Here is a 25577-nt window from a genome sequence, read left to right as displayed (position 1 = left end):
CACATTGTAAAAGCATTTAAGGGCTTCAGAAAGTCCAAATCCAGCCACAGCACAAGTACGGCTGGAATGTTGTTTACAGTCTCCTGAAAGCTCACATAGTAGGAAATGCTCACTTATGCTGTAAAAATTGTGAAAATTTATTTTTCTCGGAACACACTTGTATAACAGAACTATCAGAAAAACTTTTAACCTGAATTCCTTTATCCAAATCTGAAAAAAGCCCAATACACTCACCCTTCTCCCCATATAGGCGCTTACAGGCAGTGCTGTGTTCAATATCATGGAAAGCACCCAAAATGGCAGTGGTGTGGCTTCCCTCCTGTTGTATGCAGACCACTGTGAGCTCTCCCTTGGCAGGGAAGGCTGAAGGAGCTCACACCCTCACACCTCGGTTTTCAGGAGTGCTCTAACCACTAAAGCTCATGTTGGGATAAGGCTGATCTCTGCTCCTCCTGCTGAAGCTTATTCAGAGAGGTGAATTAAGCAAGAGGGACGCAATGTGGCATCCAAATGAAAAACTGGCACCTAGGAAGGCAGAAACTGAGTCCTGCTTCAGAGCCTGCTGTGGCTTTTCAGTTGAATTTGGGAGAGGTTCACAAGAAAAGGCACTCTTAGTCCAGCCAGTATCTTGGGGAAAGCCTGGCCATCTAGGCACACAAGCCCATCTTCAGTCTGAAGCTGAAGAATTGGCCTTAGAGGCTTCAGATACAGGTTGAGAACCTCTCTGTAAAATTATGTATTGTTTTCTTAGTTTACCAGGATATAACTGGTGAATCAAGAAATAAAACACACAAATTAGGGTGCAAGCAGGAATTCAACCTTGAAACCCCATAAGTACAAAAGATGCCTTCATAAGTGGGTACCATACCGCGAACAACACAAAATGTGTTGTCCCTGACAAAGAAAAGTACCATAAAATCACAGAAGAGCCAATGCTGGAAGAAACCCCAACACATCTTGTCATCCAACCTTTCATGGGAGAGGAAGCCTAGATGAGATTATCTAGCATCCTCTCCAAAACCTTAAGTGCTAAAAATTTTACCTAAAATGATTAACCTTAAGCATCTTGAAAACCTTAAGTAATGGGAACTCTACTACATCCCTGGGGATATTGTTCCAGTGAATGACTGCACTCACTGTGAAAAAAAGTAGGAGGAGAAAGCAAGTTTTGCTCTGTACCTTCCTTTAAACAAATTTTTGTCAGGTTGTTGTTCCTTCATATTCCTTAGCTTACAGATGTAAGGTTTCTTTAGGTTTCCTTAGTCACTTCTCTCAGATTTCATGCTATTTTTGCTTTGTATAAATAAGAGATCATGAAATGGTTTAGGTTAGAATGAACCTAAAAGACCACCTAGGCCCAACCCCCTTCCATGGACAGGGACACCTTTCACTAGACCAGGTTGCTCAAGGCCTTCTCCAACCTGTCCTTGAACACTGTCAGGCTTGGGGCATCCACAACCTCCCTGGGCAAGCCATTCCAGTGTCTCACCATCCTCACAGTAAAGAATTTCTTCCTTATATCTAACCTAAGTTTTCCTTCTTTCAATTTGTACCCATTACTCCTTGTCCTATCACTAGAGTCCCTGACAGAGTCTCTCTCTGGCTTCCCTGTCAGCCCCCTTCAGATACTTCAGATACTGGATGTTTTCTCTCTGTTTTGTTTTTTTTTCTTTAATTATTCAATTTTTAGAAAAACCCTTTCAGGATAAGAGGCAGTCATTTCATACTGTCCTGTTACAAAACACATTGACTTTTGTATTCATCCAACTAAAATACTGGAAACAGAATAAAAAAATACAAAATGTTCTTTAGGAAGGTGCGGTTTCCTTTCCCTTTTACAACACTGCAGCCTTGGAAAATTCAATATCCAAGCTCTAATGACTGGTCGTGCTTTCAATTTTAAAATATAAACATCATGTGTACAGCTGGGCACCTAGAACATGGTGGGAAAACCTGAGCAGCAGGTTTAGAGTACCGAACCTTGAGCATGAGCTACAATTATATTTCCCTGGGTAATACAATACAGTGGCCTGCTCTTGTTGTTCTAGGAGAAGGAACATCCTGCCTGACCTTGCTGCTCCCACAAAATGGGTCGGGGCTGCTGTGCGACAGCCTGTCCTGAAATGAATCCAAACTGTGGATTCTCTGTGACAGTTTGTGGCATCTGGGTGACTCAGACAGCCTCTGTGCCTGAGGCTGTTCCAGCCCAGGCTGTGATTTTGTTAACATCACAATTTAAGTAGACTTGGGTCTTGTTAGCAGTAATGATGGACTCCCTGAAGGAAAACCAAGGTGGCATTGGAAATGATGTCATTTCATTATCAGCTCTGAGATGGGGATAATTACATCTGTCTTCTTCAAACTGAGATGACCCTGGTCCTTCAGAAGGCAGCTGGCAATCTAACTTCCAGCAGCATGCTCATGCCATGCCATGCCTCATCATCTGATAATTTTCACATCAAAGGCATCGCTGAAGGTGACCCAAACCATCATCACAAAACAGGATCTCCAGCTGGACATATATACTAGTGTCCAGTGGACAGCAGCATGCTGGGGGCATTGGACATGTTTGCAGCCCTGACTTAGACATAGATAAAACAAATCCTACTTGCTTCATGTAAATATAACCACAGCACACTGTCAATGCAGATGGCTTGACAAGCCATATAACAGAAATAATCTTATAGATACAATGAGAAATTTCCCAATGGTTCCAAAATATCCACCTCAGCCTGACATGACACTGAAGATTAAAACAAAAAAAAGGTAGACAGACTAAACAAAATTTGTAGTGCATTTAAATATTTATATTAGAAACTGAGACATGGGTTTCTGTTGTAGTAATTTTTCACGTCTTGGACCAGTGGTTGGCAGTTTACCTATCTTCAGCTTCTGAGGAATTTCCTTAACTGCCCTAAAACAAGCTTGCTTCCTGAAGGGCAAAGCCAGTTACTCAGCACTGGCTGAGTTTAAAAGAGTGCAACACAGAAAGGAGGAAGAAGAAAGGGGAATCAATACCTAACAATTACTGATTGTAAACAGAACAGCCTCATGGCATATAATTTCTTTTTCTTTAAAAGCTAATTGAAGATGCTACAGCATCATGTTGCAGGGTTTTCTGAGTACTTAAATACTGGCATTAAGATGACCTTCCAAAAGAGAGCACAAAGTATTCTGTAAAGGTTAACCACATTCAGTTTACAGAGGTGGTGCTGCTTCCTAGGGGTTTTCTGCAACAGGGAAGTACATGATTACTGTAGTGGTTGTGGAATGATACCTCAGGCACACTATGTATATTATATGTGTAGGCAACACATCTGAGAATAGCTTCCCTGGAGACATCCCTGTTTCAGAGTAAGAGTATTCACCAGAGAAGCTACCCTAGAATACGAACAGTATTGTCACTTCACAACCAACTTTATAATGGATTAACTTCCCTGTGTGTTCAAACCACCTTTTTGGGATAATTCCTGCCCTTTCTTCCCTGCCCTTTCTTCTGGTCATGAGATATCTCATTGTTCAAGCCCTGGGTCTCTTTGAGAGACAGGGTCTACCCCTCATTGTGCCACATCTTGAAAATGAGTTACTAGGTTTGCTTTGTTTAATATGTAATGAAGAGTCCTTATTGCTTACTATGGTTTTTTTGTTCGATGTCTCCTACAACACAGTATTTGGCTCTTTAAACTACCATAGCACAAAAAGCAGTAAGAATTAAAGCATTGCCACAAAGCCCTGACTGTAGGAACAGCACTTTTTTCCCTCAGCACCTCAAGCAAAAAGGAGAGAGGGGAACGAAAGTAACATCCAGTTACCTTCTAAAAGCACAAAAGAGTTCGGGATGTCAAACATCCACGTGTTACTAAATATGTCACTGCCTCCATGCGTTGCTAAAGATGCAGAATCATGAGTCACCTGAATTTCTGTGCTCAGCCCTGGACCCAACAACTCATCAATGCCTTGCAAGGGTGAGGACGATTTCACTGCAATGTAGCTATTTCAGAAGACCTGGAAGAAGCAGTCTTTGCAAAGCAGCCAGAAGGGAGGGGAGGATAACCTCAGCAACTGCTTCCCTGGCACAGGGGAGTATAAGCAGCACAGCTGTTCTTTTTGGAAATGTCAGAGAGAGAAAAAAAGAAGGTGACTAGGGAGTTGTCATCGTCAGAAAGCACAATAGGTGATTCCAGAATAATGCTTCACACAGTCATAAGCTTTTATTGAAAACATTGCTCAGGAAGCCCAGGCCTGACTAACTTTCCAAATAACAAACACTGCTTGAAAAACAGAGATGTAAATTATAAAATTACTTAGCATCCAGTTTCTGTGTTTTTCTCTGACAAAGGAGAGCACAGTCATGTCTCAGTGCAGATGCTGCAGCTGAGATAGCCTTATGTTAGCCCTCTCCTGCCCAGTCACAGCCACATCTACAGAACGTCCCAGGGGGATTTCAGGTCATACCCATGACTCTACCTCTCTCCCTGTGTCTGCCCCCTTGGCAAGACACTTAGTCCATGAAGGGCCAGTTGTCCCACAGAAAACAGCAAAACTCTGTTTGTTCCTGGGTTGTGCAATAATTCACACACCTTCGGAGACAAAACACTATCTCTAGGCTGTTTTGAAGTACTGTAAGTGTGTGCCCATGCAGCAAGCCAAAGTAGGTTTCAGATAGACATGTGCTGTCTCCTGTCCTCCTTTGTGTCTATGGCCTCCCCAGGAAGGACCATGGGGACAGAGGAAGGCGTGGCATATGTGCCAGACTTACCTCACTCTCAGGCGCTGCCAGGAGATGAGGAAAAAAATCACGCAGAAGATTTTGAATGAAAAAATCATAAGACTTTCCCTTCAGTCAACAGAAAAAAAAACACCAAACCTGAACCCTCTGCTTCCTTATGCCTGGCACACTGAGGTGAAATGGATATGTCAAAGTGATTCCTACTTCATCCCCATCACTGTGGTCAATGAAAGGTGGTGAGAGTGGACCAGGATTAATGCTCAGCCTATAGCTATGCAGTACAGCTTCTTCAGTAATTTATAAGATAGGCAGCAAGTCTGTTCACCCTAAACCCCTTGAAGCCTTCTGTGGTGGCACACATGGGCCTTACAATAAACAGAGATAAACAGGGACCTTTCCACACCCTGGCCCTTCAGCAGCTGATCTGACCATTCAGCAATGGGTCGCTGTTTTATCACAAGTCCTGTTACTCTCCTGAAAACATGGTGCTCCAAAGGGACTTTCTGGTCAGTGTTAAAGTAATGGAATTTGTGTTTGCCAATGTGGGGAGATAAATTTCACCAAAAAAAAAGCATGAGAAAAGTCACTGTTTTTTAAGGTCTGCTGTCATACAACTACCATTGTCACAAGGGACAGGAAAAGCACAGTCTGAGGTTTTACAAAGCTCCCACACAGGCATGTGTATTTTTTGAGGGAGGGAAAGGTTGTCACAAAGATTGCAGAAGCTGGAGTCCATGACATTTTATTCATATTGTTTCAACTCATTCACCCACATGCCCTCAAGGGATGTTCTGTATTTTAAAATCGTGGTTTCTGCTAAAAACTGCATGGTGTGAAGTAGTGTGGTTAGACATCCTTTCTCAAAAAATTTTTTTTTTGGACCTCTACTATTCTATCTCTCTTCTCTGTAGGTGTGAAAAACAGAAGCTTTCCCATGCATGCAAAACCTTGTTTTCTTCTAAATTCATTCAAATTAAATTCAAGAGAGTAATTTGTTGGAGTCAACGGAATAATAACTGTATAGAACTAAGTTAAGTGTAAAAAAAAAATCAAGCATGTTGATATGGCCGTTTTCATAACTTCTTCCATAGCATCCACTGTCTGGGTACTGGAATAGCAGCAGAGAACAACTACAACAAGGTTCTTGAACTAAACAAATCAACTAAGCAAGAGGAATTGAATTATACAGGGAAAGAACAGAACTTATGACCCCTATTTTTTTTTGGCTTGTTTTATTTCACCATTTGTAGTGGGTTTCATAGGACAGTTTGCAATTCCTTTAAGAATTTCAGTCCAGATGGTAATTTAAATAGGCAGAGGATCAGTTGATAAAACTCTGATTAGATGTCAGCTCTTCAACAGAGCTATTTCCATGGCCTGACTTAACCTATGTTTAGTCTAACAGATAAATGTTTATAATTCACCAAGAGTGCTGAAGTGAAAGTAGTATAAAGGGAGTCTTAGCAAGTCTGGTCAACCCATAAGGATTTCCTTGCTTTTAGCCTTCAGCTCCACATATTTTGCTGAAATTAAGCTCTAGAGCTTAAATTCACAATACATTACTTATACATCAAGCCGTAAGTTTAAAGTAAGAAACACAATCAGCTCAGAGTTTTGCAGTGCTGCAACAGTGCAAGGTAATAGAGGACACATGGCTCGGCGTGTTCAGCACCATTGGAGCCAACCACAAGAGTCTTTGACAGATCAAGTCAGCCAGTTTCTCTCTTTTCTTCTTCCTCTCCTTCAACAAGACAAGACACTCAAGTGAATAGTCCTTTCACTGATTATTTCACTATTACACAGATGAGAGAAGGATGCAGACAGGGTCTTGCCACCACTACAACGAGGACTGGACTTGTACAGCCCCAGCAGAAGTGTTTATCAATGGATTGATTGAACCTACCAACTTCAAGTGGTTTTGAAATTACAGTTGGTGATCTCTATTCACAGTTCAACCCAAGAGTACCTAATGCTTTTAAACTGGTTCCGTTCTCCTTTACCAGACAGAATAAACCTGTTGCTGTCATGCTGTTCAGTGTTCAAAGCCACACTTCCCTGATAACCTTGATCCTTTGGTATAGCTGAACCTAGTGGGGCAGATGCGTGAGACAGGCAAGAGGCAAGAGAAGAGGTGTAAAGAAAACAGTAATTGAGAGGAAGCAAGAAAAAGACAAAGATTTAGTGTACCAAGGAGCAGTCAGGTGGAAAATGGCTAAGGAAACCAAAACATGGCCTGGTACTGGTGATAACAGAGACTGAATGAGCTTTACAGGTCTTGCCAAGGGAACCAACAGAAGAACCTATTTGTACACTGAAACCTGCATCTTTTCTTAAAACATAAATAGGGCAGAAGCACCCAATTCGTACTTGGCAGGTAACATCCAGAGAGTTTATGTAACGCTGCAAAAAGATAAGCACCTATTTAAGAGCAAACTGTTATTTTTACCCAACAAGCAAACAAATCAAGCTCTTTCATCACAGGCTAAACCCTTTATACTGTCAGCTGTGAGTTCTCTTGGTGTTGTAAAGCACCACAGGGCAGAAAATCACTATGGTATTTTTTGTGTTGGTTGTCAACCTCTGTTTGCTGGAGATTTGAAAAACAGAGGAGACATGAAGCACAGGAAGATCTGAGCAACAATTAGCAGCCCTTAACAAAAAGCAAATCTGTGAAATGCATTTTCTCTCTGAGAAAGAGACTGTTAACCTCTCTGCAAATACTGACTTAGCAAAAATATGAAGGATGTAACTTAGCACCTGCTGGCGAGGAGAGGTGAGAAGAGGAGAGGAGAGGACAGGACAGAACATTTTGTTGTGAGGTAAGCGGCACAGGAGCAAATGTTTTTTTAAAATATCTGGTATGGATTACAGTTCATCAGCTCCAGAAGAGGGTTACTCAGTCTTGGCCTCCCCTCATGAATTTCTTTTGTTCACTTGGGTCACTTCACTATTATTCAAGCCTAGATTATAAAAAAGGCAGATCTGCAGGACTGCATTTGTTTGCTTTCTCAGTTCAATGTATTAAATGAAAGTTTATATGTATACAATATATCTTATTAGATACTGTGTCCTGTTTTCGTCTGTTCTCTTCTGATTTATTTTGAACTCAAAGACCATAACTGTAAGTGCCTTCAAACTTACAGATACTTAGGCCACTGGGGAAAGAGCAGAAAAAAAGAGAAATGCAGCAACAATTACTGTCCAACTTCATCACATTCATGCCTTGGAAGAATAAAACAGAAATGTACTGGAATTAAATCTCCTCTGAGGGAAGAAACCGAAAGCAGCACGTTTGCTAGAAACTGTGCACATTCAATCCACTAATATTCATCAAGATATGCAAAATTTAAATGCCATTTAAAAATGGACACTGAGAACATTTACAGACATGGCACCAAGGAAAGTACATATGTTTGGCCACCATATCCTTGACCCATGACATCCCAATGCAGGTGGAAAGCAGATGTTGAGAACACAGCATGTTCCCAACTCTGGGGGCTGTGTGGGATGAGCAAGATTCCACCAATTTTATGGCAGGGGCAATGCTGCAGCAGGGAGGCACAAGGATATCATGGGTTGCAGTATATACCACTGGGCATCCACAGCAGAACCTCCTCAGCATAGCTAACTGATTTGCTACTATTATTAGTATCAATATTTCCATCACAGTCTGGGTTGGAGCAAAGTAACAGCAACTGGCACTCTCAATTCTGCTCATTCCCTCAACAGATCCCAATGACAACTACAGGCACAGCAGTGCCAAGAACAAAAAAAGAATTACCAGTACATACACACTGCATTTGAAAAAGAATCTTGTTAATCCTTTCTCCAGCAGTGTCATCTTCCTGCTGTAAAAACAAACCAGGTAGTAATGCTTGAAGGAGAGATGTGCCAACTGTTTAAATCAGAACCAGAGGTGATCCTCCTTTGGGAGCTGACAAGGGCAAGCCACAACCCACTCCTGGGATTTCTGCTCCCACTGCAAAACCTGCCTGGCAAAGGGCTGAGCTTCTACACGTGCTTTTCATACAGAGCACTTATTTCTGACTATAATTTAGCCTCTTGGCAGGAGATGTTCATACATATTGAGCGAAACAGCCTTACTCATCCATATCAACCTACACATCCTCATATAACAGCAGCAGCACAGCACATTCTCTGCTTCCAGTGGTCTCCCATGGATCACAGGACAGATTTGGTTAATCATGCCCATCTCCTCTCCATAAAAGCCTGCTCCACAAGGGATATTTTCTGGCCTTTCATACTGTTGAATTATAAAATCCACAAGTGAAGAAGTCTCTGTGGGTGTTTCTATAAAATCATTCCACTCTTCCTTTTACATGGGAAGGAAAGTTAAAACCAGTGTAATATCACCAGTGCTAAGTGGATGTTAAAAATAACATGTAACACTAGTATTTATCACATATGGGAGGAGAAAAGAAAATACCTGAATTATGCTTTCAAAATTATTAGTCTGTTTCTAATAAAATATAAAAAAACCCAGGCCATGAGTCTACTAATCTTATCCATTCACTAAGTTCTGCAGAGGAGAAAGGAGAATACAATCCTTGGAGACGACTTCCCTTGTCTTCTATTTAAGAGGTTGCTAAATTATTGAAATTCTACATTAAAAATATATTACACGCTGTCTAGTGAATGATGGGCCTGCAATGCGTAATATAGAGAGGTGTAAGCTTCCCAATACATGCACATGAAATGACTTGCTGAGCTAAAACACTTGCTTCCTGCCAACATGATTTCAAGAGAGCTGAGGAGAAAAAAACAGGTTACAAAATAATACACTAATGATTGAATTTTGTAGTTGAAATTTATAGCTCTAAAGGCATTTTATTCACTTATTTTACATTATTCAGGTAAATAATATGCATTGAGTTAGTAGAAGACCAAATAAAAATTAAGATGGCTCCAGCAACTGCAAGTATCTTGTCTTAGCCTGCTTCTACCATGTGTCACAGCAGTGTTATGGAGCAAGACAACTCCATTAAAACAGAGGAATCAATGGTGATTTCTTATGCCTCTCCCAGGTATCCTCTGTACTCAGCCCAATGTCTTGATAAAAAGAGAGAATGAGAGCAGATACAGCCAATGGCGATGTGTCATTGTTAAAAATCTGGTTGTCTGCCTGCACTGCTGAGGAGAACAAGGCTTTATCAATAAAATTTGAGGATGCTGCTAGCAGAAATCCAACCAAAATGAGAAAGAAACTTGTTGAAAATATGACTTGACTTGCCCACTGTTACAGTCAGCTTACTTTCTTTCATATGGGGAGGATATATTGCACAACATGTAAAACATGTAAAAGTTACGGATGCTTTACAGAATTTTTTACTTTGTGCAAAAGTTGCACAGCATCTGTTGAAATCTCCAGCCGTTTCACTGGGCTGCTGCTGAACTTGCCTTGCTCGGTATTCAGAATCTGTTGTTGATTAATACATTAAATGAATAGATAAAGTATGTCCTAGGGAGAGCCCAAGGATTCACTGGTGAAATGCAGTCTTCACCAGCTGCAACTTGGCTGAGGCCAAGGGGTTTATTCAGCTTTCCAAGATGCTACAAAAAAGTTCACTTTCTTAATCCCAAAACAGAGTTCAGATCCAAGACAGGAATTCTTTGGTGGTAGTGGGGGTTAAGTCATGACATGTGACATGTCATTGACTAACAGATACCTCCACTGAGGTACCTGTTCAACACAGAGGGACCAACCTGGACCCTCCTTTTGAGACAGGAAGCCCCAAGCAGTCACATGCATGCTGCCACACAGGCTCTTATTAGTCCAACATTGCCAGTGATGTTACTATAAAACCTCTGGTTTTGTGTCCTGTGCTTGTTGGCATCCTTGTGCACCCAGTTACTGCATGGCTCAGAGAGGCAGTTTGGACGTGCTGTCACATGGCAAGGGGCAGAGAATCAGTTCTAGTACCTGAACAGTAGCTCTTATCATGGAGAAGGTAGTTGAAATGCAATTGGCTACTCTGTGGACTGGGGACCTTGAAGGCAGATTCCCCCAAAAGGTCAAGAGTTTTAAAAATATCCAAGAAGACCCTCAGACCTACTAGTCAGCTTCCCTACAGTTTAACAAGCTGGATTATGGATGATCTCAGTACCAGTATTCAGAGCAGGATTTAAGCTATGACAGGCATAAGAGCTCTGCAAGAGCAGTGCTTATCCTCACGTTGCAGGACAGCCCAGTTCTGGCAGATTTGTCAGAGAAATAGCTCAAGGAAAAGTATCCTTGTCATGCTGCCAGTGCCAATGTTAAACTAGGTTAATTGTCAGAGAGATGCAGAGGTTGGCCAAACTTGCAACATACGGCCTGTGTGGCTTAATGTCAGACAAGAAATGAGAGTCTGCTGCTTTTGAGTAATCGTCGACCTCCTATTCCTGCAACTCTCATCACCTCATTCCTTTCTCCTACCCCACCAGACCTTCAGTTCTTTGCCCTCTTTGGTCCCCATTCCAAAGTGGATTGCCTGTTGTGAAGGAGCCTCCAAGTGGGGTAGAGGTTTGACCCCTCTGTGCTCCTGTTACATGGGCCAGGCATGTAAGCACCTTTCTTCTGAGCAGCTTACAGAAAAACCAAACATAACTGAGACATAAGTCATTCATGAAGAGAAACATTTCTGCCAACCATAACTGTTGCATTGCCTTTCCATTTTGGCAGGGTTTGGTTTTTTTTTGGCTGGCTCAGGTTTTACTTTGGCAACAAAATGTATTTGTTGAGATTGACAGTGGCCAATGTCAGCCTTTTCCAAAGGTGTGAGGAGCCTTGAGGAAACAATCCAGAAGAATAAAAGGTCTAATTCTGATCTCAAGTCTGTAGGTAGCTGTGAATGGAGTAAAGGTAACTTTCTTGCATGCATAGAAGGAAATGAAGCAGGATCTTTCTCAATCTATAACTGAAATGCCAACTTCCCTTACACACAAAATTCTCAGGCAGAACCAACAAATTCTTTATGCTCTAATGGGGTTTTTGGTTTCTGGAGCTGTCCCAGACAAATTTATTTCTGCACCTAGAATCACAGCACTGGGGAAAAAATTGCTAACCAGTAACAATCATACCACTAAAACTCAGCACTCTCCAACCTATGCTGAGAAGCCAGGAGGGATGTGCTGGTGGAAAAAGGTATCATCTCTGGGAGAGGGTGGCAGAAGGTGGGGAAGAAACCCTGACCCCACCATGCTGCTGAGGAGTGCAATTAATCTTTGGTTAAACAGTGACCAGACCCAGACATTTGCAGTCAATTAAATGACTACTTTCTGCTGCACTCCTAAGCTAACATAAAACACTCTTGAATACAACACAATATACTTAAAAAATTTAATTTGGGCACTTAAATACTAAGAGTTTATACTACAACTCCTCCTGTACTTTTAATAGTAATACAACATATTTGCAGTTCACCTACATGAGATTCTACTTTTGGCTTTCATGCCTTATTTGTACTTAAATTTCAAACTTTCTTGTGCAAATCTAAAGGCTGGAAATACAAAGGAGCACAATAAAGGCAGGACCAAGGCATGAGAGAGGAGGGGAATAAACAAAGGGAAGGACCAGAAGAGGCATAAAGCAGAGGGCAGAAGTAGGAGGACAAGTGAGAGGGCTGGTGGAGTGGGGTCAGACAAACATTAGTGAGGGACTAGGCTGAGAAAGGGACACTAGTAGGTCTTTGCTGGAGATTTTGGGAGAGAGCTCAGAATTCTGAAGGAAAACTAACTCCATGTTTAGCCCCTTTGTGAGGCTGTAGCATTGGGGTGAAGCTAACAGTAGCCCTTGACACACTCCTGCTTTTGTGTTTTGATTCACCTCAGTTCTGCTTTCTGAGAAACATCCAATTCTAACATCCTGGGAAAGACCCTCTGAATTTTATCTCAGTGTGCTATGTCCTTGCCATTTAATGCAGATATCCTAAGAATTTCATTTATATTTTCATTCAAGAATATTTCCATTCAAGTCTTGCTTTCCAGCACCTTCAGCTTTCATTAATCTCACAGTTTAGCTTTGACACCGATTTCCATAAACACAGCTTTGCACAGCGTAAGGAGGCCAACACGTGGCTTTTGCAGTGGACTAACACAGGAGTCCAAAAGGAGCTTCAGGCTTATAAATTTTGTCATGAGTAATGCGTGTCCTGTGCTCCCCAGCCTTTGTGTGGCTCATTTGACAGGAACAGACTTGAAGCCAGGCACAAGTTTCCCCACTGAGTTGAACAGAAATTAAAGAAGTTGGCTGCACAGTTAAGCTCAGTGCTGTAAGGGGGCTGGGAGAGTGCACCTCATTGTTTTTACCGTAAAAAAGATTTGCTCAATGGCACTAGAAGACAGCTGGCACTTGCATCTCTTCTTTTTAAATTGAATAAACAGAGAAACTAAATTTTACTGGTTATTCCAGCCCAAAGTGCTGTTTTGAGAGTAGTTATCTTATAAAAGTTATATGGGGAAACTTGATTCAGTTAATTTGGTGAGATTTCTTTGACTGTTCCATGTAAAACTCAAGAGGGGTAAGAAAAAACATAAGTACTTTTTTTCACAGGTGGGAGTAAGTTGTGCATTTCCATCTAACAAACAATAGATTTTAAAAACCAATGGCTTGATTCAGATTAGTGGGGTAGATCTAGCTGATGTACTACCAGCAGGGACTAAGTCAGGAGCTGTTTAATCCTTTGAGGGAAAGAGTGCCAGCAGGAGTGGCTGCCAAGGACTCCCCAGTGCTCGACCTGTGCTGAGCACACGCAATGCCCAGCACCATTCTGGGCACTTGCTTGGTCAACATGGCCATGTGCTGAATTGGGATTAGGTTGAAAACCACCCCACGTGATTGATGTCCTCAGGGAGACAAGGTGAGTCTTGCAACCTAGTCTAGTCTTGCAACCTCCTTCCCCTCAATTTTATTTCTAAGTGGCTCTTTGAGCTAAAGGTGCAGAAAATCCTGCTATTGAGAAATACCCTATGAAGTGAGAGGGGTAGCAATGGTGTGAGCACTGCCACCAGGTCCTCTCACTCAGGAAAGCCTCCTACAATGGCCACAGGCTGACTCTCCATCCACATACCTTGTTTTTAACTGGAGACAATAACACAGCCCAACTCAAAAGAATGCTGGAGCAAGTATTTCCTTTCTGAAGATACGTTAAATAAGAAAGAAAGCAGATGCCTTTCAAAGAGTCTTTATGGAGATATAAAGCAGAAGGCATGGACCCTGGGGTAGGGTCTCCTCAACATCCATGTAGACCCTTACAACGGTGAGAGACATTGGGCTGGTGTGGCTACATCCCACCATCTCCCAGAGATTCCTCAAGGTAGACCTCACAGGTGTTTCTTATTCTTCTGTCAGATGTTTCCACAGGCTTCTCAAGAGGGAGAACCCTGGTTTGCCATGCGCTGCTCTTCACGATTTGGCAAAGAGCAAGGACAGGAACAATATCTGTGTCGAGATCTTTGCTAAGGGAAGGACAAGAGACAATGGCCAGGGAAGTGGTTTTAGTGCAGGGGACAACATCAGGGGACATGTATTTGCTTCCTGGGAATACCTATAATTATCAGACTGCTAATAGAAAATTAAAAATAGTGGCACCCAACATCCATCCTGTAAAGCGCTACTGCAACACATCCACACACATCTGTTTCCTACCTGTGTGGCACCCAGCTGAAGTGAAAAGGGTCTGGCACAGCCTTTCCCCAACTTCATTTCTCCTCTTCAAATCTCCTAAAATCTCTTTATTTCTTAGCTGGATTCCAGGGCCTGCCTCTCCAGATGGGTTTTGTGCTATACTGTAATCCCTATTCCCCAAGCTGCCCGTTCCACATTTAGGAACAAAAATGCCCTGGAACTAAAGCAAACCTCAACAATGCAATACAAATAACATAACCTTTGAACAGAGTAGAAGGGAAGAGATGGATTGTGTGAGAGAGAGGACAGTGTGAATCCCAGCACCCTTATTCTTCCTCTTGTGCCAGCACCAGAGATGGTAACTGCATCCCCCACTGTCCTCCAGCTCTTTCCTTGTGTCTAGCAAACCCATCATCCCCCTCTCTCTCCTCAATTGCTATCTCTGGTGGCTGACAGCCAAGAAAATAATGAGTCCTGACTGAGACCAGTATTTGTACTGGCCAGCAACCAAAGACAGTGTGATAATGAAAAAAACGCTTTCTGCCTACTATGGTCTAGTTTCAAGCCATGGTGCAAGCCATCAGACACACTACACACAGCAGGAACTCTTCAGTTGGCTGTGGGGAAAGATTTACAAAGCTGCTTGTTTGGGGTACAAAAGTTCTGTGGCAGTTAACCTGTGCCCCTGGGTGTCAGGCTGTCCTGGACACCAGTGGCTATGCTGTTCCACTCACAAAACTTTGCATTAAAAACATCCCAGGTGCCCAAGCAACTGAAGTAGCAACCTGTAGACCATAACATTTGTATAAACTGGTTAAACAGGACTAAAAACTGTATTTCTCTTTTTCTTTCAACTGCTGTTATTAGAAAAGACCATGAATCCATCCCACAGATTAGTATATCAATGCCTTGTGCAGCATCCAGCAGCAGCCAGAGGCACTACATACACGTGGAGGAGAAGGAGAAATTCCTGAAAGGAGGTCAAACTGCCTGGTGTGCTTTTGTGTGTCAGCCCCCAGTAAATCCCACTTTCTGTTGCCCTGGCCGGAGATGGAGTGGCGTGAGGTCCTGAGCACTGGCTCCTGACAGCAGGATGCCAGATAGCATCCAGGGCTGGGCACTGGAGAGGGGACGTGCACCTCCCATTGTTGACAGCTGAAGATGCACGTCTGAGCCCCAGTCCACACCCAGTCCATTAATAACAACTGCTGACATGCAGCACGACTAGCATCTCTGTGGGTTAGAAGGCTAAATAAATAAGAAATGAATAGCTACCGTACATCAGAGCCCTTTATCCTGGGAGAATCAGTGAACCTGAATTCCCCAAGAAAAGCAAGTAGGCTGCATCTGCCTATGCTCTGATTAATCTCATTGGTTTGTTTTCCTGGAAACTAGATGTCCCAGATGCCATTGTTTCCATTATAAATGTTCATCTGCCCTGTTTTGAGCTTGATTGCTCCTGTAGCCTGCTTGGCTTAACTGTTTTTTGGTGGGTTTTTTTGTTTTTGTTTTTTTTTTTTTTAAATTAACATTCTTAAACAAAATGCCAGTAAATTAAAATGAGGACATAGCTGCAACTCTCAACACTAGATTTGTTAAATGTTTAAAAACACCTACAGCATACAGAAACCCTAAGCTGTTGTACGCAATGTGACTAAATTATTAATAGTTGCCATGCCCATCACACAAGAATTTCAAAAGGGGACTTTGTGTTTCTGCAAAACAGTGCTATTTTTGTCTGACAGTAGAGACAAAATCATTTGAAAATTAGTCTCTTTAGTACTAATCACAACTGTTACTAAAACATTCCCACTGTAGGCATAATACAGTAATTTTTTCATTTTTGAGAGAATGAGACATTTCATTCATGATCTCAGTGAAGATCTTAAAAGTTTACAATTTGTTAAAATACAAACAACACATAATTAATGAAAACATACTGAAACAAATATCTATTTCTAGTCATAAAAGCTCCACTAACTAGTACAATAACATTCAAGCACAAATTAATGTAGTAACATTCACAGAGGATACCATAGAATATTTGTTTTATGGGTTGGAAAGATCAGCTATGGGGTTGTTCGAGGTGGATTTTTTAAAAACATGAAGATATATGAATGGATTGCTACAGTTAAATTTGCTTTACAGAGAAAATAACATTCTGCTGTGGGCAAAAAGAGAAATACGGGAAAATTCTCTTCTGTCTCAAGTGAATTATTTCTGGTGAAAGGCTTCTCAGCGTTTTGCTACAGGCATGCAGCTTTACACACAGAACATTATGCATGTACACACAGAGAGTGCTCTACTGGGGGTGTCTTTCCTGATGCCCTCCCCTATACCCAGCTCCCCACAAGGCTATTTACAGGAAATAAAGGAAAAACACAGATTCAGAAATGGAAAAGAAACCAAACCAACAAACACCTAAAACATTGGCACAGAAAAACAAGTTGATAAGGAAAAAAGCAGCTTCACTCAGTACATCTCAGCTGCTTCCAAAACAGAAAGCACTGGGGATGTACTGCTATTATTAGCCCTCCGGATGGGAAGCAGCACGGTGTGAAGCTGTTGGCAAGACGTTGCAGGATTTTCTTCGCACGTATGCACAGGCACAGACACACAGGCAGACAGACCCCCCAAAACGCTCATGGTGAGCCCCTTCCCGCCACTCCGGTGAGACAGACAGACAGAGAGCACGACGCTGGCGCGACTGTGCGTACTCACAGCTCGGAGTACAAGAAGTGCAGGTTGCCCACATTGTCTATGTAGTTTGCAGGACTTAGCCAAGGTAGGACCAGTAACAGGAGAGCCTTCATTTTCAGTGCAGTGCTGGCACTGCTGCTAGGTTTCCTCCTTCCCACCGTCTCTCTGGTGGGACACACAATGAAAAGCTTTCGTGCCAGCCAAACCCCTTCTAAGCAAGCCTTTCCATTTCAACGCAATGGTAGCACATTATGAATCAAGCTTAAATCCCTTAAACGAAGCTACACTGCAAAAATCATTGACCTGTAAGAGGATTACTTGATCTGACTCTCGGATGGGTAAATGTGAGGGTTTAGGGACAGCACAGTGTGGTTGGCGAGACAGTGACTTATGCTGCAGAGGAGAGCGATGCTCGGGGAAGAGACCTGCCTCCTGCAGGATTCAGAGTGGTTCTTCAGAGGCAGCTGGTATGTTTACATCACTGCCCACAAGCAGATGGGTTGCGAGCTAAACTGCATCACGGAAGGGTGTAGCTGTCTGACAAGGGGGGAAAAAAATGCCCCCCGTGGAGTTTTGTGGCAGGCGATATCAGAAGACCACACCTTTTTAAAGTAAAACACTGCAAAAGATCACAGCCAACTGCTGGCTGTTTGCATCTCAGTCTGAATTCCCCAAATCCAGTCAGATGTTTTTGTACAAACATAAATCATGTAATAATCCAAGGACATGTCTCTTCTCGGGGCTTTTTTTGAAGGATGTAAAAGCAAACATTTTAAATAAGGATGCTTTCAGTGGACTGCTCCATGGTAACCGGTGTTTTAAAAAAAATGTTTAAGTTCTGTCATCAATTACAAAGCATAAAAGAGCAAGCTTACCTTGTCCCATCAGTGATCTCATCTCTGATCAGGGTAAACTTTTGTTTTCTCTCTGAGAACCAGAAGTGGTCTGAACCTGAACCATGCAAGAAATTTGAGAACTGCTGACCACCCTGATGACCCTAGCAGAGTCTACTTTAATTTATTCACTGAGAACACAATAATATCCTGTTGAGATTTCAGGTGGACTCTGAACTGTTCCCACTGCAGGCACCAAATATTTATGATTATTATTGTATTTGTTTTATTAGGAAAAACACATATTTCCCCTCCTCTCTATTGATTCACCAGAGTTAAAGAGAACAGCATCAGCTCAGTCTGCTCAATCTCTCCCTGGGCATGACAGAGCACAACTTTCTTCTCTTTGCCATTAATTGGAGATGGGATGGCAAGAGAGGTTTCTGCATTTCCAACAATTAAATTAGGCAGAGGCAGAAGATGCTTTAGGTGATAATTAATTAATGCTGTGCTTAAAAAAAAAAATAAAGATACTGTGTAGCATCTGCAAGCACAAAGATGTAGAAATTAGGAATGACTCAGAATGTTTCCTCCTATTTCCTCCCTCAAGTGGGGATGGTAGTGAGGCTACTATCCCCTGTAAAGCTGAAACCCGCAACAGCAGAAGTTCCTGTGGTTTCCTATTCTCCGGTCTCTGCCCTTTGGCCTTAAGGTAACTCAGTCCTCCCAACCTCCCGAGGAAGGAAAATCAATTTCATGAGTAGCAAAAAAGCAAATGTCCAGCCTATGTAGCAATGCTTTGTACTGCACTACCCTAGAGGCTTTAGGGTAGGATGACCCTACTCCATCTCTACAGTCTTCTGCCCCTGGGGCAGTGGGACCTGGTGGTGGGAACCTGACACAGGGAAGAGGGAACAGGAAGAGATTGTGGGAACATGTTACCAAGACAATTCTTTCTATCCTCACTTGGGGTCAGGCCAAGCAAGCCAGAAGCACAGGGTCTTGGAGATCCTGAGGGGAAGACCAAGGCCACTGACATTAAGCAGTAAGTGCTAGAATAAAACCTGCCAGGCTTTTACAGGACCAAATCATGGTTTATAGCACTGCAATTCTGTAAGATATGTAATGAAGGGTACCTTTACTACCACCTTAAGGAAAAGAAAAAGACACTGGAGTGACTTGCACATATCCACTTATGAGAATCGACACTAGAAATCAGAAGTTGTGCTAGCTGTGTGGCTTCCCTGTAAAAAAAAAAATACACTGATTTGCTTATTTATTGGGGGTTGGAGGTGAATTGGAAGTGGGTGTCCTGCTAATTTTGTGGCCACAGCATCACGATGTCAAAAAAAATGAAGACAAACAGGAAGGTCTAGATCACATTAACTTCAGCTATATATAGCAAAGGGAAAAGGTATTTGCATGAGGGGTTCAAGATTTTGTGGCTGGAATCTGTACAGAAACATAATTTCAGTGACAGCAGCTCACAGAAGACTGACAGTCCCCTTACCTGCACTACTATTGAAATTAACATTTGAGGCCTGTCAGATAAGTACTAAGACAGAAAACTATTATTAACTTTGTTATTTTGTCCCCTTAGCAGCACACAGTGAAACTCCCTGAGCACTCCTGGCCTGGGCTGGGGCCTGCTGTCACTGCCTCCTACACCATGAATGCCAGGTCCAGAAACGTGGGGATGAGGGCACCCACTCATGACCTCTGCAAGGGAACAATAAACCCATTGTTAATGGTTGGTGGGTTTTTTTGGTTTTAGTAATGCAAAATTGTAACATTTTTGGTTGGTTAGGACACCACGACGCCAGTGAATATCTTCAAGTGAATAAATTCCTAGTGAGAATCCAGGTGCTTCAAGAAATGATGTTTCCAATGCAAATGAGGACATGTTTGAATGGCAGGCTGCAGAGCCATTTCTGGTTGTGGGCTCCCAGACTGTGAAGTGTGCAGTATGTGAACATACCTCCACTCTGGCTCACCAGTGATGCTCTGACCCTCAGTACTGACATGTCTGTGCAGGAATGTGCTCCCAGCAGCAGTCTGGAGCCCTGCACTGGCTGCTCAAGGCTTCCTTTGCATTGCAGATGCAGAAGTACACACCAAGCAATGCGATTTACACCTGCAAATTTCAGGGGATGTAATTTCACTGGGCAACAGATACAGCTCACAGAAAAGGGCACATCTTAGACCCATCTCTCCTCAGACCTGAGGTGCTGTTACACAGACTATGCCAAAGTGTTTGTCTTCTGTCAGAAATCACAGCCCTGAACATACCTCTTTACCCTTCTGCCTTCCTTTAAAAAGGCAGAACATGCAAGACAAAAGCAGCAGCACATCCTTTTACTCTGCAAAAGAAAGAATCATTCAGTTCTCTCCTAGCAGAGGAACCAAACTACTCCCTGGAGAGGTCTCTCCCAGAGGCAGGATGGAGGGTGTCCTGGCTACCAGGAGGGATAAGGCTGGAGGGGGAGTCCAGCCAGGGTACTCTTCCAGAGACTGTCTCTCTGTGAGCCCCATGGTGCCCTGGGTAAGTGCTCACCTGGAAGAAAGGAGCACTCAGGTTCAAAGACCAACACCAAACCAGAATATTTTCTGCTCTACTTCTCATGTAGGTCATTTGTGATTCAAAAAAGGTTTGAAGAAAGGGCAATTACAAAACCCTTAATGTGCTATTAAAATATTTATAATAGCTCAGCTTCCCAAAACTCACAGATCTCTTTGGACTACGTACATACTGTTATTGTGCAGTTAACCACAAGGTATTCACCCAGAACTGCTAAGGATAGCATGAAGTACCTTACATGCATTTGATTCTAAAAAAAAGTAAGATATAGCCTATCTTGGACTATAAATTGACTAAATTCAGCTCTTAATTAATGATACTGTAGGTGTTCATTGGGAGTGAAATCAACAACTCTTTATTTTGATCAGTATTAATTGAAGATATTTTTCCTCTACTCAAAAAAATAGAGTGAAAAAAGGTCTATCAACAACAACTTACTGGGTTTGGAAATGCTGTTCGAGGTGACCCCGTTGCACAACCTCTGAGCAGTGTTCTGTGAAAGGGCAGCTAACCATTAGCTTATCCAGGAGGTTATTCACTAGTATGCTGGACTTCCTGCACGTCTGGAGAATCACAAGCTTGCGGTCCATGGGGCAGAAGTCTTTTTCCACAAGGAAGTTTGTAAGGCAGGCTGTGCAGAAGGTGTGACCACAGAGCGTGTCTAATGGCTGAAGCAAAGGTTGCAGGCAAATGTGGCATATCAGATCATCATCTACTTCTTCGGTGTAGCTGTACAAGTGGTTTTCTTCTGGTAAATGCGCTTGGCCGCAGGTGACACAGAGTGGCAGGGAGCTATCCTCCATATCTTCTTCTTTCTGGCTCATAATCAGAATTGATGCAATTCAAAGGGGGGCAGGTGGGAATACCCAACCGGTTTTCTATTTGTGAGAGCTGTAGCAAGGCTTGTGTGCCATCAGATCTGTGGGGAGGAAAGCCGAAGGATTATGTTCTGGGTTATGTTTTCTTACAGTACTTGTGGTATGTATCTGGATACAAAGTGCTACAGCAGGTATTAAGGAAGGATTGTCTCTTTGGGATGGGAGAGTAAGGCAAAGAAGGGGGCAGAAAAAAAAAGAGAGATTTAACTCCAGGGACTTATTTTCTCATAAATCTAGCTCAATTTACACAGTTAATCTCATTGTAAAGAAAGATAGCAAGAGAGGGAGAAATACTACAGGCATTTAACGGTTGAAAACCTTAAATTAGCATATAATTGCAGTTCCAGTCAGCTGATTTTGTGGCCACATTACTTCTGCCAGAAAAGCAGCATTGTGTGTGGGCAAACACTGCAAGACTGTGTGCAGAAATACAGGTAAGAAAGGTTGCTGGTCAAGATGCCTGCTCAGCACAGCAAGGGGGAGCAGCACCCTAACATACACAAGCACTGTATGTGTAGCCAGAGGAAGGATAATTTGGGTCTCAAGAATTTAGAGCTTGGGACGCTGTAGATCATTCTCATACCACAGCAGCAATGCACCTGGACCCCTGCATTCAAAGTTTGCCTGACTGAAGTCAAGCAGTTATAACCATCTGCACCAGCATAATCAGTTCAAAACTTCATTTGCTCTGCAAAGCACCAAACACCTCACATACTGAAGCAAAATTCACAGCACAATGCTAGGTACTGTATTGCTCAAAAGAAGGCCTATTCCCTTCATAATTTGTGATACAGAAACCCAGTATGTGCCTAACTACAAACCCAATTAGCTCTGGCCACAACACCTGCCTGCTGGTATTTCAAAGACGTAAACTCTGTGGGTGGCAGCAAAACTGAAGAGTAATTTGTAGTTTTTACTTGATGAACCCCAACTGCTTGCTGGAGCACTTATGTCTCATTATTTCTATGCTTATTTTCATATACTACTCTGAAAATAAACATGAGGATATAAAATATGCAATGGCCTAATTACTGCTCTTGCTTGAAAATGTAAATCTTATTTGCTGCTCTGCCCTAACACTGTACCCTTGCTTTCAGCTTGACTTAATTTGCTGAGACAATGTGTCAGCCTCAGACACCCATGTCTGAGGGCAAATGAGGGAAAGAATAATAAGAAAAATCTGACTATGACAGAGCATATTTTCATATAAATAAACTCTTATTTTTATGCAAAGCTCATGGGCTCTAAACCTGAGAAATTAAACTTTAACATGGCAAGGTTTTTCTGACATGAAGGTAAAATAATAGCCCTGCTAATTCTAACCAGATGTTTAAATGTCAAACATTCTCTTCAACGCTTTGCTAGATCCTATTCTTATGAAGCAATTACATTAAGTGCCTGTTTTTGCTTGCAAGAGAGAGTTCTGCATAAGCTCTGTCTCCTGATTAGCAGTAGCTTCAGTGGAATTAAAATCATTGCCTGTTAGAACCCTTGCAAATATTTAAAATATGCCAAACTAGGTCAAATGTTTCCTTTTGTAAAAATTTTCACCAGAGATTTATGAAAAGCTCTTTCTGAAGAAACAAACATCTCTCCATAGTGCAGGCAGCAGCTTCACCTGTTATCTTAACATAGGAATTATTATTTACTTCTACTAAGGTGACACACAGCAAAATGAAACGAGATAAAAAATTATCCGAGGCTGTGGTGGAGACTGAGCACTGTGAGTGGCTCCTGTAGGAAGCTCTTGGATAACTTCTCAATGAAGTGGAGTGGCTGTGAACGGGTGTTCAGCTGCTCTCTGCATCCCTTGCTCATGGAGGGAGCCCATCTCCAGTCAACAGGACTGCTTGCAAGAATGGCAACACATGGCTTGGGAACTTGCATGATTTTTAAAACAGATGTAAAATGAATTAGAAACCAATAAAGCATGACAAAAATAGCACTGTGTTATAAACTCTGTTTTCTCTTACATTTTCAGAATGCCTTGCACCCGGGCCAACCAGAGACGTGGGCAACATCATGCTATTTCACCACACCCCCTCCACGTCCTCTTCTACCACCACACATAGGTACGTCCACGTGGGGGCTCGCCCCATGCACCACACACCAGAATACAGCCAACTCCAACATTTCGTTGCCTCATGGATGTCCTCAAGGACAGAATTCTTGCTTCTTGCTGGCAGGAGACCCAACACACAACTCCCATCAGCAAACCTGAAAGCTAAAGCCAAAGCCCTGCTCTGAGGAAAGAGCAGCCCCCAGGAACATGGCCATCTGAGCCACACCTTCCCAACCCTGTGCCCTAACCCTGGAAGTACCTCTCCTCCACTTTCACATGTACAACACAGCAAGACCCCGATACAAATTAGGTACAGCTGGAAGCAGTACTACAGCTCCAAAGCTACTGCAATTATTTTCACAATGACAGCAGAGAAAGAGAGGCATCACTGCCCTAAGGCCATGTTCTGCTGCAACAAAAAATGATGAGAGAAGCCCCAGAGGAGGCAAAGTCTGACTGTCCTGACCACGTTACAGATACTCTTTATCAATCTGACATACTAATAATGCACTGCTAGTGGAAAAGGGCAGGTATGGGGAACTCTACCTGAATTTTACAATGTTTACACAAATTACAAATGTTCGCTACAGCACAGGGAAACAAAACTATCCACATTTATTAGTACAGGCACTGAATTTTTAGGAGAATTTAATTCAAGTCCTATGACCTCTATTATTTAGAAAATTTTGACTACATAATAATATAAATTCTGAAAAAAACCAAAAACTCAGCTCCTTCTGGCTAACCTGGTCCACATTCACCCATGAACCTTCATAAACTGCAGAACATATCAAGCAATGGAATGATTGCGACCTTTGGGAGGTGATTATACCACCAAAAGAGTTAGCATGGAGGGTGTGTGATAGAGCTATCTCACAGATTCAGTCAGAGGCAGACGTTCTTTGCAATGTTTGTAGTCATTTGTATTTATAACATGCATGTGCTGTCATATAATAGCTCTGTAATTAGTATCATGTCCTTTACAGAAGCTTAAAGTCTTAATTCCTCTTGGACATTGTAGAAGAGAGGGGAGAAGGAATTAAATTTGACCTATTGATTGCCAGTGCATATTTCTACTTCTTCTACTACCTATGAATAAAAACCAAGAATCCACTTTGAGCAAGAAAACCTGTACAGGTAGATGTACAGTGAATTAGAAAAGGTAATTATTTCCTGGCTGAACCTCTATTCTTCAAGCCCCGTCTTTGGGGGAGGAAGAGAGGGGAAAAGAGAGGCCAGGAATCCTATGTTCATTTGAGTTGGTGTCAGCCACCACTGGCAGCCCCAGCGGGACGTGGATGTCACCTTGACAGTCTCATGCTTCTTGCAGTCAGAGCCATATTGACAGAGACTGGTTCTTGCAAGGATGATTGGCAGGAGAAGCTTTCAGAGGAGGTGGTGGTGCCATGCCAAAGCAGACATCACCAGCATTTGCCACTTCCCTGCTGTGCAGGAAGTTTTCAACAACTCAGGTCCCAGATTGGGCATAGTTTTACAGCACCTAGCACAGATTTGCTTGGATAAAGAAAATCAAGTACTGATTTGTAAGAATGTCACAGTGTTGTGACACTGTGGTGAATCAAGCTTCAGTCCAAGGCAGAGACCTGAAGCACAAGAATACAAATGATGAAGAAAGAACATTGTTATCTGGATATCCATATTGCCAAGTTTTCAGCCACAAGCTGTAATGACAATGGTCACATCAGGGCACAAAATAACCCCAGGGCTGTGACCACAGTGAAAATCACTATCATGATAACACATTTGTTAAAAAGCTACCCAACAAGCTGCGCTGATTGGAAGGAGTTTGCATCTTACTGGTCTTCACTGCTTAAACATTTGCAGCCACCAGAGGCATTTAAGAGAATAACAGACCAAACCCACACAAAAAGCCTGGACAATAAACATGGAGAGTAGGTAGAGAGAATGCTTTTCATCTCCTTGCAATAACAAGCCCATAGTTTTCCCATCCCAGTGAAGCATTTAAGCAAACTTAAGCTTAAATACTGACTTACCACCACAGTTACACTGGCAGCAGTGTAGCAAGGAGAGGGCTTGCCAAGCAGAGTGGCAGAACCCCACTGCCTCTGCCCAGCCACCATCAAATATTAACCCAGCAGTTCAGGAGGCTGCACTTGGAAGTAGCATGACGCAAAATGGAAGAAACTTCAG

At 42.5% G+C, this 25577-nt stretch overlaps 1 protein-coding gene across 8 annotated transcripts in view; it reads right to left on the bottom strand.

The window, feature by feature from the left end:
- LNX1 (ligand of numb-protein X 1) overlaps nucleotides 1–25577 on the bottom strand; it is a 222536-nt gene that overhangs the window by 44618 nt on the left and 152341 nt on the right. For 6 of the 8 annotated variants that reach the window (XM_069014105.1, XM_069014102.1, XM_069014104.1 and 3 more), the window contains one exon: nucleotides 20904–21384. The exons of 1 other annotated variant lie outside the window; for it this stretch is intronic. In XM_069014105.1, the coding sequence (XP_068870206.1) occupies nucleotides 20904–21289 (386 nt within the window). In that variant the 5' untranslated portion in view covers nucleotides 21290–21384. Of the gene's footprint in view, nucleotides 1–20903; nucleotides 21385–25420; nucleotides 25527–25577 lie in introns of those variants that run through there. One more of the 8 variants, XM_069014101.1, reaches the window with a different exon arrangement.

This window comes from Aphelocoma coerulescens, chromosome 4 (genome assembly GCF_041296385.1).
Source record: "Aphelocoma coerulescens isolate FSJ_1873_10779 chromosome 4, UR_Acoe_1.0, whole genome shotgun sequence".
Lineage (NCBI taxonomy): Eukaryota > Metazoa > Chordata > Aves > Passeriformes > Corvidae > Aphelocoma > Aphelocoma coerulescens.
Note: the sequence above shows the minus strand (reverse complement) of the source record. Positions and strands in the feature narration are given on the sequence as shown.